Source organism: Oryctolagus cuniculus, chromosome 15 (genome assembly GCF_964237555.1).
Source record: "Oryctolagus cuniculus chromosome 15, mOryCun1.1, whole genome shotgun sequence".
Taxonomy (NCBI): Eukaryota; Metazoa; Chordata; class Mammalia; order Lagomorpha; family Leporidae; genus Oryctolagus; species Oryctolagus cuniculus.
This window is the reverse complement of record NC_091446.1, coordinates 16,493,604-16,511,806: the sequence shown is the minus strand read 5'-3', so window position 1 is coordinate 16,511,806 and position 18,203 is coordinate 16,493,604. Positions and strand designations below refer to the sequence as shown.

Genomic DNA, 18,203 nt, shown 5'->3' with positions numbered 1-18,203 from the left:
ACTGCTCTATCCTGTTAGCCTTCCTTGAAGAAACTGCTCCTTGGCTTAAACTTTTGGAAAACCACTAAACTGAATGGGCTCCCAGATTTCTTCTGGCTCTGAGGGTTTATGCATAGTGTCAAGTGTATACTGCCTATATGTCTTATCTCCTCTCCAGTACACAATATCCCTATGGGTTGGATTAAACTTACTATTCATATTATCTAAGTGGGTAAACCAGTAAGGATGAGGGAGTTACCAAAGACACATAACTAGTAAGTGGCAGACAACAGAGAGGAAGAATGAAGAGAGAGGTCTATTTGAGAGGTCAAAAAGGTGTCAGAGGGGTGGTGTTTGTCTTAGGTTTTGAAGACTGGAGAGGAGTTTATGTGGGGAAAAGGGAGTACCTTTTAGGGACACAATCCAACCAGCTGGAAACCGTAATACATTTCCTCAGCCAAGGACTCACATTGGAATCAAGCGGTCAACATCATCATTTGTACTCTTCTGAAATTTCGCAAGTGATACTCAGACTCAGAGATCCAGCCATTGGCTCAGAAGCCAAGAGAAGAGGTTTTGCCTGGGAATAGCAGATCCAGGAACCCTACCTGAGGGCTCACGACTGCACTTTGTCATGGTTGCCTCTCTAGTCACAGGCAGGGGGAGGAGGCGCCGGCATTTCTGCTGGCTCATTCTACCTCCCCCCTCTTTCAATGAGAAAACAGGGCCTGCAGCAAAGCAGCCTCCTGGTGGCTCACGGAAACTGCTGATGCAAGAAAAAGCAGCATTCGCACAAGGGGGCCTCCCCCTTCCCCTAATGCCCTAGGCCCCAGCCACTCTGATGTCCTCAAATTCCACCATGGGGAGTCCCCAGCCTGGGGGGTTAGGGAGCCTGCTGGTAACACTAGGGGGCTGACCTTCTACGCGGGCTGGCTCTAAGACTCAGATCTCCTCAGCCCCCAAAGAGGGAGGGAATATTTATTTCGGGGAGAAAGTTTTCAGGGGAGGGAGAATTTATTAATAAAAGAAATTTTAACTGGATGTTAGGGAGAAATAAAGGGGGATGGGGGATTCCGCTACTTGGTCAGCTGGAAAATCAGGAAGTGGCCCTCTGTCCCCTCCACCATCCTTGCTCACTTCTTAGTGTTAAAATGGATACTCAACCCTCTTCTAAGATTCAGACCCCTGGTCCTGGGAAGGGAACAGAGGCTGGAAGAGGGAGTAGAGGACAGGAGGGCGCCCATCATCCCTAATGTTCAGCAGCACCTGAGTCCATGAGGTTTCCTTCCCTTCCTTTGGGCCACAGCTGAGAAGGATGCGGAGCTGGCGTGGGGCTGAAGGGCAGACAGTGAAGGGAGACGGGGCAGACGTGAACAGGCAGGGGGCAGGTGTAGGTGTGAAGGAGGACCTGCCAGACAGCAGGAGAAATTCAGCCAACTTCCATTTCCTCTCATTGTATCTGGAGCTGCTCCTTGTAGTCTCTTTGCTGGTTTCAAGAGGCCCTTTTGGCCAGCGCCGCGGCTCACTAGGCTAAGCCTCCACCTGTGGCACCGGCACACCGGGTTCTAGTCCCGATCAGGGCACCAGATTCTGTCCCGGTTGCCCCTCTTCCAGTCCAGCTCTCTGCTGTGGCCAGGGAGTGCAGTGGAGGATGGCCCAAGTGCTTGGGCCCTGCACCCCATGGGAGACCAGGAGAAGCACCTGGCTCCTGGCTTCGGATCAGCGTGGTGCACTGGCCACAACGGCCATTGGAGGGTGAACCAACGGTAAAGGAAGACCTTGCTCTCTGTCTCTCTATCTCTCTCTCTCACTGTCCACTCTTCCTGTCAAAAAAAATTTAAAAAAAAAAAAAGAGGCCCTTTTAATCCTGGTGCCCGTCAGCCTCTCAGAGCACCACCTATGCTCTCTGGATCTTCCCGAAACACTCAGCCCAGTGGATGCAGAAAAATAAATACCCATCTTCCACCTGAATATGCAAGTCACCCCAGCCTCCTCAGGCCCGGATATTGGAATCCGTTAAAGGAGTTTCTTCCAAAACATCTTCAAGGGGTGTCATTGAGGACAGATCAAGACACAGAAACCCTGGGGACAATCTTGCATCATTTAGTTTTCTTGCTTCTTATGTTTTAGAAAGTAAAACTCACCATCGGCCGGATCCCAAATTCCGAGAAATTTCATGGTCTAGCCTGCACCTGCTCCCTCAAATACCAAGGAGTTGCAGCTCTTCAACAGAAGTCTGATCTGGAAAGGATCCTAAAGAGGAGTCCAGCCCTGAAAAAGGGCCAGCAAAAAGGAGCTGAAGATTAGCCTGCCAAGGACCCACTGTGGCAGAACCAGGCTGGAGTCTAGCTTGTGTGCCTGCCTCGGCCACGCGCTGCCCTGGGATGTGAGACAAGCCAGCACATCTCCCTGAATCCCATGTCTGCATCTCCACAGTGCGTATGGCCATCCCCTTTCTGGCCGTTGCAACAGGGATGTTGAGAGGGTCAAGTGGGATAATGACTCGGGAACACCATGGAAATGGAAAGCCTTATTATCTAAGACATTGTCCCAAACACGACTGACAGATTGGGTACAGCCCCTCATCTGATTAATCCATGCTACGTGCTCTGTCAGATCGTGGTCCACACAATCCTTTCTTTGTCAGGGCCCGTACAGTTGGAAGTACTCATTCCGGGAAAGCAAGATTCCCCAGAGGGATGTGATACCCTGTCAGCCTTCTCAAACCCCTCCTGTGACTTATCATCCCCAGGGGCCAGGATGCTGACACCAAGTGGCCTCTTGGAATCAGGAAAGATCTGGTTTTCTTAAAGACCCAGTCGCTGTTTGAGAAGTTTAAGCATTTTGGGTCATAACCTGCTAAGACCTGCTTGCTTTCCAAGTAACAGGAAAATTACTTAGCATCTCTAGGTTGGGGAGTTCTTAACTCACTGATGCATTAACAAATGGATCCTGGCAGGCCAAGGGAACCAGATCATTTTCCATAAGGAGGAGAGCAAAAGCAAAGAGCGAAAGCAGGGGGCGGTTGAGCCTGGAGAGCGTGAATTACCGTGTTGTCATTTCACCCGGAAGAAATCAAGGCCCCCAACGTTGAGTGATGTGCCCTCCTGGTAGTTCCAAGTTTCAGAGTTTTGGAGGGGCAAAACCGAGAATCTAAAGCCAGCTGTAGGAAACAAACGTCCTGAACTTCATCAGGTGTTTCAATTTGGATTTGCAGAGTCCTTCAGCACTTAGAAGGGACACTCAAATGTAGTTCATTGTCATCTAAATTGTACAACATTCTCACGGACATGCTCTATTGAACCTACTGTACTCTAAGAATGCTTCTAAAAATGTATGCAATAGAAACGCTCATCCAATGATGCAAAGATACCTAAAAAAAGTGTACTGTACAGCACTGTGGCATTATTTGTAACATTATTTCTATAAATGTCTTTTGCTTAATTATGATTTCATATAATTGAACACCACAGATGTTAAAAAATTTGACATGTACAGTTGTGGAAAAAATCATCATGATATATTAAGACTAAAAAAGGAATTTGCAGTACAATAGTTATAGCTTTATCCTATTTTTATAAAAATCCATTATACTTAGTGAAATAAGCCAGTCCCAAAAAGACATATGTTTTCCCTGATCTGAGGTAACTAATAGAGTACCTAAAATGTAATGCACTGGAGTGGAATGGACATTGTAAGATCTGATGATTGTTTACAGCCCTTGTCTCTTCCATTGAGGAACTGTTTTTTTTTTTCTTCATACTGTTTGTTGATCTCTTTTACTTAGTATAGTGTTAACTTTAAGACCTTAAGTAAACTGAAAATAGATCTTTGTAAAAATGATGAGTGGGAATGGGAGAGGGAGGAGGAAGAAGGGTTGGAGCGTGGGTGGGTGGGAAGTAGCATTATGTTTCTAAATCTCTGTATATGTAATACATGAAACTTGTATAACTTAAATAAAATAAAAAAATAAATTTTTGGTGTTTGTATATACAAGGGTGCTTCTGAAAATTGGTGGAAATGGAATTAAAAGATAAATGTATTTGGTAGCAAAAATAATTGAAATCCATGAATATATAAGGTTTTCAAAAAGTTCATGAAAAATGTGTATTATGGAAAACTGCATTTCATACTAATTTTTTTGCATGAAAATAAACTTATTTTTATTCTTTTTTTTTTTTTTTTTTTTTTTTGAGAGGCAGACAGAACCAGCTGTCAACTGCTGGCTCACTCCCCAAATGCCGGCAAAGCAGGGTCTGGGCTGGGCTAGAGTCAGGAATCAGGAACTCAATCCAGGTCTCCCCGTGGGTGGCAGTGAGCTGATCACTTCTGCCACCACCAGGCCCTCCCAGGATCTCCATTGGCAGGAACCTAAAATCAGGAACCAGAGCTGGGAACTGAACCCAAGCACCACAATGTAGGATATAGGTGTCTTAAAAACTAGGCTAAACGCCCACCAAACTTGCCATGAATTTTTTGAAGTACCCTTGAATGTAAATATGTTCATAAAATTTCCCCCACCACCATGAGGGAAAGAGATCCCTTACAGGGCAGTTGTAAAGTTTAAATACATTGTCCGTGGCCAACTCTGTGCCATAGCAGGTAAAGCTGCCACCTGCAGTGCTGGCATCCCATATGGGCACCGGTTCAAGTCTTGGCTGCTCCACTTCTAATCCAGCTCTCTGCTATGGCCTGGGAAAACAGTAGAACATGACCCAAATCCTTGGGCCCCTGCACCCACGTGGGAGACCTGGAAGAAGCTCCTGGCTCCTGGCTCCTGGCTTCGAATTGGTACAGCTCTAGCCACTGAGGCCAAAGAGGAGTGAACCAGCAGGTGGAAGCTCTCTCTCTCTGCCTCTCCTCCTCTCTCTGTGTAACTCTGACTTTCAAATAAATAAACTTTTTTTTTTTTTTTTTTGACAGGCAGAGTGGATAGTGAGAGAGAGAGACAAAGAGAAAGGTCTTCCTTTTGCCGTTGGTTCACCCTCCAATGGTCGCCACGGGTGGTGCACTGCGGCCGGCGCACCACGCTGATCCAAAGGCAGGAGCCAAGTGCTTATCCTGGTCTCCCATGGGGTGCAGGGCCCAAGCACTTGGGCCATCCTCCACTGCACTCCCGGGCCACAGCAGAGAGCTGGCCTGAAAGAGGGGCAACCGGGACAGAATCCGGTGCCTCGACTGGAACTAGAACCCGGTGTGCTGGCGCCGCAAGGCAGAGGATTAGCCTAGTGAGCCACGGCGCCGGCCATAAACTTTTAAAAATAAATAAATACATCGCCTGCCATGTCCTAACAGTCAGGATTACTTGTGCTGCTGCTGCTCTGACATCCTTTTCTTTCTTCGTGTAGAATAATGCATCTTTAGGGGTTTAGGAATTATCTCTCAGGAATTTGATAAGGGTTGGCTATGGAAGAAGAGAGGCATTTCTGTGATTTTTGATTTTTTTTTTTGCAATGAGCATGTCACTTTAATAATAAAAAATATACAAACATAAAACAAGTGTGTGTGTGTGTATTTCAAAACCTTCATAAGCAAGAGATCAAGCTACCTCAATGAAAGAATTAAAAAAATGTCAAGGGGAGCAGGTGTCTGGCCTAGTGGTGAAGACGCCCACGTCCCACATTGGAGTGCATGGGTTTGATTCCTGGCTCTGGCTCCTGACCCCAGTTTCCTGCTATTGCAGACCCTGGGAAGCAGCAGGTGATGGCTCATGTAACTGGGCTCTTGCCCCCCATGTGGGAGACCTGGATTGAGTTCTTGGCTCCTGGCTTCCCCTGGGCTGTTACAGGTGTTTGGGGAGTGAAGCCACAGATGAGACCTCTCTCTCCCTCTGGCTGTCTAGTTAATTTAAAAAGTTAGTTAATTTTTAAAGTATTGCGGTAAAACCACTTGAGAGCCAATCATGCGTGGATACACCACTTTGAAGCCCAAAGATCCCTCCCCTGGTATACTCAGAAGAATACACTGCGATGCAAATAAAAGCTAAATGGAAATGGGGGACAAACCTCAGTCATCGGGGCCTTCCACCCCCTCTCTGGGGCAAAGAAGAGCCTGGGGCTTAAAGAGCTGGAACAAGGTCGCAGAACTCCCGGCTCCCGCCCCTTGCTCTTCCCAGCACACCCCGGGGAGGGCAGTCGGCCTGCTCCTCTCCACCTTCTCCTGATCCCAGAACTTTCCACTCGCAGCAGAACCAGCCAGGGTATTTGTGAGGAGGAGTCTGCTCTGGGGGCTTCTCCCATGGGGGGGTGGGGTTCGTTCCTAAGAGGAAATCTCAGGGCAGGTGCTAATGGCCCCCAAGCCCAAAGATTCTGATTTGGTAGCTCCAGTGTGGGGCCCTAGAATCTGCATCCTAACAGTCACCACTAGAGGACTGGGGAATAGACATTGTGAGTGAACTCGTGCCTGGGGGTCTGTGGAGGGGCACACAAGTCCTTTGTGGAGTGACCCTTTGGTTTCAGTGGTTCTATAACAGGCTAACGACCATCATCCCCTCCCCAACTCCCAAAATAACTCAGTTCTCCAGGAAGAAGCTTAATTTCTGCTCCAGGCTGTCTGTCTGCAGCTTGGAGAACAGTGCAACCAGGTCCTGGGAGAAGCAGCCCTGCCTGGACTGGCCGCCGCCCCAGCTGCTGGACAGTAGAGTGTCCTGCAGCTCAGGCTTTGGGCAAGGTCGCCTCTGCCTGCGAGCCTCCTTGTCTAGGTCCTCATCGTCCCTTGTGCTCCCCTTTTTCCAGAACCAGAGGTTGCCACACTTCTCTAAGATACAACTTCTTTCTTCTAACAATGGTTCCTCACAGAACTGGCCACCAGTAGCCAAGCCTTTGTCCCAGAGCCCTCCTCTGTTACCCGGCTGAGGCTACGCAGTTGGGAGAAGATCTGCAGGTTGGCCCTGAAACACTACTGATGCCTCCATGTGTGTGCATCAGTTCACCAGTGCTGAGGGCGGGATGGCTCCTCACACTCCACGCACCTGCAGCTCAGCCTCACCCAGCCTCGGCGCAGGGGTCCGTGACCGTCCCCAGGTCAGAGCTGCCCTTGATGCTCCTCCGGCCACACTGAGGGTAGAGACTGCAGAGTGCCTGGCCCAGCTGCCCCCGGGGAGGCCTGGCTCTCCTATGGGCCTAGTTCTGGAAGAAAGGAGGTGATGAAAATGAACAATAGCTATTCTTGGCCATCATACACTCAGCCCAAATCAGGTGCAGCTCTTCAGTCTTGCTGGAGAAGAATGCAGAGCTGAGAAATGTGCAGACACTTCCCTGGGCACCTCTTACTCCATGCCAGGCCTCCAGCTCCCAGGCCAGCACCATTTCTGCACTTGGTGATTTTCTGCAAGGTGTATGGAGGCTCCACCTCCCTCGCCTGCTTCTTCTCCCTAAGGCTTCCTCTTGTCTCTAGGACAGGCCTTGGAGGGAGTCTGTATTACAGTTTCTACAGTGATCTCTCAACTGAGTATGCAAGCTATTCAGAGTGAAACCTAAAAGGCAGCTAGGGAAGGAATGCATGGGGCCACATCCATTCTCACTTAATGGTACCAACGTGGCATGGGGATCCCAAGAAGGCACCCGTGTTTCCACAGTGAACCACTGCTCACTTGAATGGATGCTCCTGTGTGTGTGAGCATACACGCATATGTATTCCACCGTAGAATTAGGAATGCCTAAATCTATACTGGGGGGCAGAGAAGACAGATAGGGAGTCACAATAATTCTTTTATAAGCGAGAACCAGAAGTCTCACGATTCCCCCACCCCACAATGTCCCCTTTCTCTTCAGAACCTGAGCCAAGTGACGTACATTTGGGATGTTAACAATTTCAAGCATTTTAAACAGCCCCATAAGGAGCAGGCTTTTGGATTCAGATGGATTAACTCAGAAGTTCTTCAGCTGGATTTGCAGATATGCAAGAAATGTGCTGTATTGAAAAAGCTTTTTAAAATGTCTGAGGTTACGAGATCTTTGTCTAATGATCAAGGATCCAGTTGGATTTGGGGGCCATGTTCCGTATCAGCGCTGGCTGAATGGTTCTAGAAAACTAAGGGTTTAAGCAAAACTTGCACTCAGAGTATTGATCTCTGGGCTGCACTGCTCCTCCACTAGTCACATGTGGCTATTTAACTTTATACTAATTTAAATGAACTAATACTTAAAAACTCAACTTCTCAGTGGCACTGATTACATTTGAAGTGTCCAATAGCTCTGTGTGGCAAGAGGCTACCATGTTGGGCAGCATAGATATGGAATATGTCCATCGTCATAGAAAATTCCAGTACACAGCTTTGCTGTGGAGTCCCAAGCCCCAAAAGGAAATAATTTCACAAATCACTACCATATTCCTAGCACGTAAATACAATGAGGAAGAAATCACAGCAAACACTCAATAAATACATACTGAGAAAAGGAATCACTAAAACTTGTGTTAAATATTGATTCATAAATATTATTCTAGTTTGATAATGTTTTCAGATAAAATATTCATATCAGTGACTGGTAACATATTTGGCAGCAGGGGGAAATAGAGTCTGGGGTCATATCCATTTTTTTTTTATTTGACAGGTAGAGATATAGACAGAGAGAGAGAGAGAAAGTCTTCCTTTAATTGGTTCACTCCCCAAATAGCCGCAACAGCCAGAGCTGTGCCGATCCGAAGCCAGGAGTCAGGTGTTTCTTCCTGGTCTCCCATGCAGGTGCAGGGGCCCAAGCACCTGGGTCATCCTCCTCTGCCTTCCCGGGCCACAGCAGAGAGCTGGACTGGAAGAGGAGCAACCGGGACTAGAACCCAGTGCCCATACGGGATGCCAATGCCACAGGTGGGGGATTAACCAAGTGAGTGATGCATCAGCCCCCAGATCCATCCAAAGTATTGGCCCTTCAAACCTATCTATTTATTTCTCTTTATTTGAAAGGCAAAGAGACACAGAGACAGAGTGACTGCTGGTGACTTCTGAAATGCCCACAATGGCCAGGGCTAGGCCAGGCTGAAGCTAGGAGTTGGGAACTCAGTGTAGGTCTCCCATGTGGGTGGCAGAGATCCACATACTTGGGCCATTGTCTGCTGCCTCCCAGCATGCACATTAGCAGGAAGCTGGAAGCAGAAGCAGAGCCAGGACTCAAACCAGAAACTCTCGTACAGGCTGTGAGGTTCCCAGGCAGTGTTTTATCTGTGTACCAACTGCCTCCTCCTGGGCATTTTTAATGTAAACTGTTTTCTCTACAATACCAAGTTTCTGTGATGTAGTCAATACACTTGGGAACTGTTATGAGGATACAAAAGAAATATAAGGTCTAAAGCTCTCTAACAAAGAGCTTGGCACATGGGAAGGAAAAATGACCTTCTGGTGATATTTTGTTGACCTGATGCCATCTGGGAAGGTGCCACTCTGTAAGTTGAATTTTTAAATTATGTCAATCATAATCTTTCTAGAATTTGTTAACATTTTCTTGCATCCTTGAACTCCATGCTTCTGAGCATTCCAGTATTCACCATGCTCTAAGTACTTCCTAAGGAGTCCTGACATCTTCCCCCTTGCCAACTGGCCCTGGAATGCTTCTGCTTACTCCAGGAGCTCAGGAAGCAGGCGATGCAGCATGTTCTAACCATGGACATGCTGAGTTGAAGGGCTGTGCACCTGCGGGCAAGAGGTTTTATTTTATGAGTAAAGGACATTCAAAATTTAATACAGAGCTTCTGCGACACCGATTTGTGGTGCTTGGTGATAGTGGTGGTAGCTCTGTTGTTTGCTTGCCTCTAGTTTCTCATGTGTGCTCTGGACAGATGAGACCATCAGAAATATGCCTGGGGACTAATTAAAATTATCCTCTAGGAAAAATTAGAGAACAATTAACTACCAAACCGGTGACAGGGGAGGTCAGGAAGGAAAGAGATAATGATGGAGCGCAAAGCTTTTCATGACTAATACTGCACCTTCTGTGTGCCAGGCTTGAATCAGACACTACTGAATACGGCAACAACCCTGTGAGACCAAGACTGTTACCACCCCCAACTTCTGCATGGGAAACCAGAGCACAGAGAAGCAAAACTACTTCTTCAAGGATATGGCAAGTGGAGGACACAGCCAGAACTCCTACTGGACAGGCTGGCTTTGGAGCCCACAAGACCTTCCTACCCCACCCTTCTGGAAGGGGAGGTGAAGTTGTGCTCTGGAAGAAAATAATCCAACAAGGGACAGTGGCAAAGACAGGAGCAAGGCCGGACTGCACTTTCCAAGGAAGAACAAGGAAGGTAGGGAATGACTCAGCGTTTTCACGCCTCTCCAGTTTCAGGGATGTGCGTTCCCCTCTGGGCCTCTCGCCCAGGAGAACCACAAAAGTCCACACCTCATACTCCAAGAACCAGGGGAATTCTGCAGACGTTCCTGTTGTGACTGATTAGGATGTTTTCTACCCTTCCTTTTAGGAGGCACTACATGGCATTCAAGTTTAGGAACAATCAAAGCATAATGAAGGTGTTAGGCTGGTTCTCTGCATGGGAAATGAGTTATAAAGAATCCCTGACTTTGTAAACCTTCCCATCAAGTGGGAGTAATACAAACACACACACTGATAACTATAAGACAACTCTGATTATCTGAAGTCCTCAGAATTACAACCATAAAGGATTTACAGTAAGACTAATCCTAGCTGGGAAGTTTGGAAAAAACTTCATGGGAGGAGCAAATTTGGAGGGAGTGTTGGGAGGGAAGCTTACATTTGGAAGATGAACAAAATTTGCTTGATAGTCTAGAACAGGCCAACCCCATAGTGCACAGCTTTCAGAGACCTTCAGTGAAGGGGTCAAATTTCTCAAGGACCCTGTAGAACTCATTCACTCCTTCCAGTTGTCCCCATCAGCACTTTTTGAGCATATGGGATCAGGGCACATGCCAAGCACTGGTGATATTAGCAAGAATACAACACGTTCCTCATAAAGGAGATTAGTTTAGTTAAGCATGTGAAGGTAAAAATATTGTAGTTGTAAAACTCTCCCTTATGAAATTGAAATACATGTCCACATAAAAATTTGTACATGAATGTTCATAGAAACATTATTCATAATAGCCTGAGTAGAAATGTCCAGAAAATGATGAATAAATAAAATGTTATATATTCATATAATGGAATATCATTTAGCCATAAAAAGGAATGAAGTACCGATACATGCGGTAACGTGGATGAACCTTGAAAACACTCTCCTAAGTAAGAGACATAAAAGGTCACATAGTGTATGATCCTGTCTACATGAAATGTATAGAACAGACAAATTCCATGGAGACAGGAAGCAGATTAATGGCTGCTGGCAGTAGGGAAGGAGAGAATGTGTTAATGGCTTCTTTTGGGATGATTAAAATGTTCTGAAATTAGATGGTGGTGATGGATGTATAACTGTGAAATTCTAAAAGCAATTGAGTTGTGTACTTTACAAGGGTGGATTTCATGGCATGTAAATTAAATATCAAGTAAACACAAAAGGCAAATTTTCTTCATGGACTAGACTCTAAATTGGAACAGGTAGAGAAACTAGATATCAAGGCATCCCCTCAGCCTTGGAGTTGAGCTTCATTCACAGTTGGCTAAGACTAAAGACAGCAGCTACCTTTCTAAGTTAGCCTTTTCTAAAACATTCCTTGAGGTGAACCTGGAAGTGTACCCCTGTGTAAGAAAGCAGTTGACTGCTAATGAGACTCTTTAACTTTCAACAAATGATAATTCTTATAATCATCACTCAAAATGAGATTACTTCCAACGACTAGAGATTCTACTTAAAGATTCATTTATACTAAGGTATAAATGACTATACATGCCTGAACTTCGAGTGAAAGGATGACAAGAGAGGAGATGGAGGCACTCAGCACCTAGAAGGGCAGGGCGTGCACAGAAAGAAAGTAGACAAACAGGAAAGACATCAATAAAGCAACAAGACAATAAACACATTTCTCAACTTAGCAACAGCTATCTTTTTAGCTGGAAGCTACACCCCCTCCTCCTTCAGGAACTATTGAGAAAACATGGGGGCTACTCTTGCATATTTAGGACTGGTAGTATTCTCCTGTGCTCTAAGGAAAGTTTAAATCCTTGATCAGATTTGTGTGTGTGTGTGCGCGCGCGCACACATGCACGCAAGTGTGTTTGTCTTACAGGCTAATCCAACCCTGATTTCTCATAGGCTGTCTTGTAATCAATCCCATTATCTTGCCACACAAAATTTAACACTGCAGTAAAAATGGTCTTGGAAAAGTCTCAATCATGACCAAATTCCTAGCGAGGAGACCAGATGCTCCAGCAATAAACTTAGTGGGAGAGGCCTAGGGTTCAAACTCACAAAGAGGAAAGATTTTGAAAAAAAAAAAAAAAAAAAATCAGTCTTCACCAATTACAGATAACCAGCAGGATGCTACCAGCCCCAGTCAGCCTGGATGCTGTAACCCAGCTTCTCTCTAATTAATATCTCACGCTTCCAAGGAAAGTGGGCGAAACTGCAAAGAACTCCAGAATTCCTCCCAGCTTACATAAGCCACACTTGAGCGGGGCCGTAGATTTATTAGGCAGTGCTGTGGACATTTTTAATGCAGTATTTATTTACTGAGCAATATAAATAGACTTGATACTATGTCACCGGCGGTTGAGGAGAGAGGCTTCCCTTCATTTGGTCTTCTGTTGGCTGCGGGGCATCTGCCCATGATTCATTTTCCTCACCGTGGTTTCATGTCCACAAACCTCCTCCCCTGCAATCACACTCCCTTCTCCATTTGCTGGAATTCAGAGTGGAGACCACCCACACCATTCAAGGCATATCCGAATTGCCTGATTCCCTCTCTCTGATATAGGAATTATAGGACAACTAAGGGGGCAGCAAATCGCAATGCTGTAAGCACTCTTAATGTAATGTTTATTTCCTTGGAAGACATTGAACGCACAGGATCCAGCTCAAATGTCACCCTTCTCTACCACTCTTCGAGCTTCTCCTTTGGGGCAAAATTGAGGGCCCTACTTATGCTTTCAGATGACTTTGTATCCATTCCCCCTGTAGCACACAACTCTATTAAGGTCATCTGCCAGTGTATCTGTTATCCCCCACAGGTCTGAGGATCATTTGTGGGCAAAGCCCTATTTTGGTCACTTTTATATTTATGAGTCATTCAGAATGCCCAGAATAGTAATGCACATCAAATTAAAGTGAAATACAAGGTCACAATCTCACAACGCCAATCCTTCCCCCAAGTGCCACAATGATGCCCAGAGGCACATTAAGCCTCCACTGGGCATTGGTCATAGAGATGAATTCTTAGAGCTGTATGGTTCTGAGACTCTAGAGGTAATGGAGTTGTAGCCTTTGCCACTGGCAAAAGTCCTCCACGTTGCTCCTGACTCAACAGCACAAGCATTTGTGCAGTGCTGCTTCATTCAGGTTCAAAGTTGTAAGCCATCCCAGACACCTTCTTTCTCCTTGAAGATGTTGAAACGAATGGAGCATCTACTCAACAGTGGCAGGCACTATCCCAAGAGCTCTATGTATATTATTCCATTTAGTCTTCTCAACAATTCTAATGGTAAGAACCATCAAATACATACATACATCAACTACAGGTGAGAAAAATAAATCCCAGAGAGGCAATAAAACTGTCTCAAAGTGACAAAGTCAAAGTCAGCTTGGCCAGCCTCCAGTGTCCATGCACCACCACATAAGGCACGGTCTTTGGAGCCCTCCTGACCTACTACTTAGTTGCAGTTTGATCTTGGGCCTGGTAAATTCATTTCACCTCTTTGAGCCTCAATTACTGCATTTGTAAAATGGGATTTTTTTGACAATGATAATATTTTAGGGAACTCTTGTAACCCTCAGTCAGGGAGGTATGACCAGTTATCATGAAATGAGTACTAGGATCAGCACTGTGGTGTAGAAGGTTAAGCCTCTGCCTGCAGTGTCGGCATCCCATATGGGCACCAGTTCAAGTCCTGGCTGCTTTACTTCCAGTCCAGCTTGCTGCAAATATGCCTGGGAAAGCAGCAAAAGATGGCCCAAACTCTTAGACCCCTGCACCCATTTTGGAGACCCGGAGGAAGCTCCTAGCTCCTGGCTTTGGCAGGGCCTACCCCTGACATTGTGGCCATCTGGGGAGTGAACCAGCAGATGGAAGATCTCTCTCTTTCTCTTCCTTTCTCTGTATTTCTGCCTTTCAAATAAATCTTTAAAAAAGATAAAGAAGCAAGTATTGTGGAAAATTAGAAAGAAGTACTTAAATGCCAAAATCTACTATATAAACCATTCAGATCTCTTTCTCTCTCTCTCTCTCTCTCCCCTTCTCTGTATTTCTGCCTTTCAAATAAATAAATAAATATTTTTTAAATGAAAGAAATAAGTATTGTGGAAAATAAGAAAGAAGTACTTAAGTGCCAAAATCTGCTATATAAACCATTAAGATCTTCCTTCCTTCCTTCCTTCCTTCCTTCCTTCCTTCCTTCCTTCCTTCCTTCCTCTCTCTCTCTCTTTCTCTCTTCCCTTCGCTATATTTCTGCCTTTCAAATAAGTAAATAAATAATTTTTTTAAATTGAAAGAAACAAGTATTGTGGAAAATAAGAAAGAAGTACTGAAGAGCCAAAATCTATATAAACCATTAAGTCATGCAGGGATTCAGAGGAAGAGAACATGCATTCAAACTAATGTACTCAGAGAGTTCCTTAGAACAGACAGGACTTAAGTTCTAACTAAAAGTGAATAGCATTTGGAAAGGCAAGAGAGAGAGCAGAATGAGCAAGGGAGAAGAGTTTAGAGTGAGCAGGACAGTGAAGACATCACTTTATCTAAAGATGATGACGAATACCATCCAGTGAGTACTGACTGTACAGCAGGAAGCGTGACAAGTGCTTCATTAGCACTGCGTCATTTAATCCTCCCAACAATTTTTATGTTGGATTATTTCCATTTTAATGATGGGAAAACTAAGTCTCAGAGTGGTAACACGATTCGGCCAGGGGCATACAGTTACTAAGATGTAGAACTAAGGTTTGAAAATATGCTCTTGACTAAGTAGGAAAATTGCCACACATTGGAGAGAACTTAGACAGGAGTATGGAAAGCCAGGAGGCCTCAGAAGTCACTAGGACCATCAGTCTATGTGAACTAATTTTCTCCACAAAATGTTCAGAGATGCAATGGCTTAAATACACCGCCCCAGATTCCTAAAACTGCTCCTGTCCTTGGTTGAAACAACATATCCATCCCATTTAACTTGACCTTTCTTGGGTATTTGCCACATCATTTCATTTTTGCCAGTGTCAATAGATTTCCTGTTTTGTTTGTTATATCTCAGTGCCAACATAGTCAAGGTGGTTTCCAGTCCCTATTTTTCTTCCTGTTTTGTGAATTAACCTTTCTTCTCTTCTTAAAATTAATAACTGATAACTTTTTAACTTAATCATTTATCATTTTTCCATGTTGAAAGAACAATAATGAGAGCTTGGCTGGTCAATGAATACAAAGATTTACTTCCTTAATTTCAGCTGATAGGTTGCAGCCACATGAAAGTACACAGAGTACTTTCCAGAGACACATTTCCTGGGGATTCTTAAGCGGAAGAGTTCCTCAACTCTTTGATTTGTAGTCTATAGTTCTTTTAGTTTCATTATGCTTAACAAAGAATTCCAAATTCTCTTATTACTATTCTAGACTAATTTTCTCTTGTGCCTATTAATATTTCTCCCCTCTGTATCATTCACCCTGGTTTTGAACCTGTTGCTCATCTCTTTGAGCCCTTCAACCAATACAATTCTTTCATTTCTAAGCTTTGATTCTGTCCCATAGTCAGTCCTTGTGTTCTAAGCAGTTCAAGAATTTAAAACTACACGCCTTCTATAGAAATGACATACATGAACGAAGAAGTCACTTCCTCACTGACCTCCACAAATGCAACAATCCAACACTGTGACAGGTTGAGTTTGGTAAGATGTGATCAGGCTTCAAATTAGCCAGTTCTGGTCAACTGAGTCATTAAGGGTCGGAAAGAACTATTTTTTTTGACAGGCAGAATGGACAGTGAGAGAGAGAGAGACAGAGAGAAAGGTCTTCCTTTTCCGTTGGTTCACCCCCACCCCCACCACCCCCGATGGCTGCTGCGGCCGGTGTACCACGCTGATCCAAAGCCAGGAGCCAGGTGCTTCTCCTGGTCTCCCATGTGGGTGCAGGGCCCAAGCACTTGGGCCATCCTCCACTGCAGAGAGCTGGCCTGGAAGAGGCCAGCTCCCGGGCCACTGCAGAGAGCTGGCCTGGAAGAGGAGCAACCGGGACAGAATCCGGCACCCCGACCGGGACTAGAACCCGGGGTGCCAGCACCGCAGGTGAAGAATTAGCCTAGTGAGCCGCGGCGCCGGCCAGAAAGAACTATTCTTTAGATGACCATCAGTGCTTGAAGCAGCCACCTTGGTTTTGTCCATCCATAATGGCACACAGTCAGTACACATGTCACCCAACTTCATGGCACAAATGTTGGACCTTCAAGGTGGGGCCCCCAGCAGTCCCTAAAGATTCAGGGATCAACAGGTGAAACTGCTGTGGTGATATACTGCATTGATTCTCTTGGGATGCCAAATGTTAAAAACTAAAGCAAATCCCAGCAAAAGCAGAAGTCTTTCCTGCTCTAGACATGAAGATTACCCTTTAGAAAGGAAGCAACGTGTGATGAAAATCAGCATTCAATAATAATCACTGCGTTTGCCCTGAAGAACGTGGACTGACAGAGGAAGGTGTAGTGAGGCGGTGGGGACATATTCTCTGTGCCTCCCCCTTGCGTGCCCATCTCCCTGTGGTGAACTTCAGTGAACGTTCAGCCAGGCAGGAGGTGAATCCTGCTTAGACGGGGGCAGTGCAGAGCAAGCTTAGCCCATAAGTGTCACCCTACCTGGAGAGACCTCATGTTGAATTACTTAGTAACCACAGTATCTTAAAACAACATACACCTCCACTGTAAAAACACATGGAAAACTATGCAAATAACACTTTCTTTGAAACTGACTGGCAGGTGGAGAGGAATTGTGGAGCATTTTTTCCATATGTTAACTGCTTTTCCATTTCAGATCTGGAAATGAAACCAGATTTAATCACTGTGGAAGGGCTGGATAACAACATGTCTATGTGTTGAGTCCTTATGTTATGAGTTCCCAGACTAACATTTGCTCAGAAAAATAGAAAGCTACACTTAACACTGGACTTGCCTATTCCAGTGTAACTCCGTCAGCATGCATTAAATACTCACGGTGTTAAAAAAAAAAAAAAAAAAAGATGCAGACACAAAAAATGGGTTAAATATAACCCTTCCCTCTGTTGTCACTCTGGCACTGCCAACTGTCAATGTGATTAGGAGGCTGCTAACACTTGGGTCAAAGATTTAGAAAATAACAAATCAAGGCCAAAGCTAGTCTCTCTTTCTTACTCGCAAACCAATAACCAACCTCCTCCTGCAAGTGGGACTAAGATCGGAACAGCAGACGTTTTAACTTTAGTAAACCCTACAAAGTTTTGGTTTTATCTACTTGCTAGTCAATTTGTACCTTCTTGAGAATGAGGGGATCTTTGTAAAAATGTATATTATGAAAAAACTATGCCTGGCTTTCAAAATATTTTACACCAATATAAAAATCTTTTATTTCTATTTCCCACGAACTTTTTGAAGCCCTTTGGAGTTCTAGCACCATTTCATTCCATGTATTTTTCAGGGCACCAGTGTGATAGCACCAGACCAAAGAAGCAAAAGTTGCTGATCTCAAGGGGCTTACATTTGGATAAAAAAATTACTTTCAACATCAAGTTATGATAATAGATCTGCTTTCTGTAAGAGACTATATGTTAGAGACTATATATTTTCTGCCAGTTCTTTTAAGGGGATTCTTTTTGACTGACGTATGTATTGAAATTAAAATATTATGTGTTCTGGTTACCACTTAAGTTAATTATACCTTTAGTTGAAAAATGAATAATGTACTTATACTAAAATTAAGTATAACTATGCTGTGTATTAAGTACATATATTTTCAATTAACCATTTAAATATCTTAAATATACTTAACATGCTGGCAACATCACAATCTTTTTGTGGATTTTCTGTTATTCCTAAAATCCTGCTGGGTTATGGTATCTGCTGCCTCACATAATCTTGGCTTTCTCTTTCTGACAAATGTAATCTCTTGAATAACTTGTTTTTGTCCTGAGAAATAGCAATCCCACATGTGCACCCTTG

The 18,203-nt window shown here is 44.7% G+C and overlaps 1 protein-coding gene across 14 annotated transcripts in view; it reads left to right on the top strand.

Moving 5' to 3' along the window:
* Positions 1–17,847, top strand: part of PLEKHS1 (pleckstrin homology domain containing S1) — a 46,740-nt gene extending 28,893 nt beyond the window's left edge. For 11 of the 14 annotated variants that reach the window (XM_070057194.1, XM_070057192.1, XM_070057201.1 and 8 more), the window contains one exon: positions 2,110–4,299. In XM_070057194.1, coding sequence (XP_069913295.1) covers positions 2,110–2,286 — 177 coding nt within the window. In that variant the 3' untranslated portion in view covers positions 2,287–4,299. Of the gene's footprint in view, positions 1–2,109; positions 4,300–9,914; positions 11,454–17,682 lie in introns of those variants that run through there. The other 3 variants (XR_011382253.1, XM_070057199.1, XM_070057198.1) reach the window with 3 other exon arrangements.
* Positions 17,848–18,203: the final 356 nt, after the last annotated feature.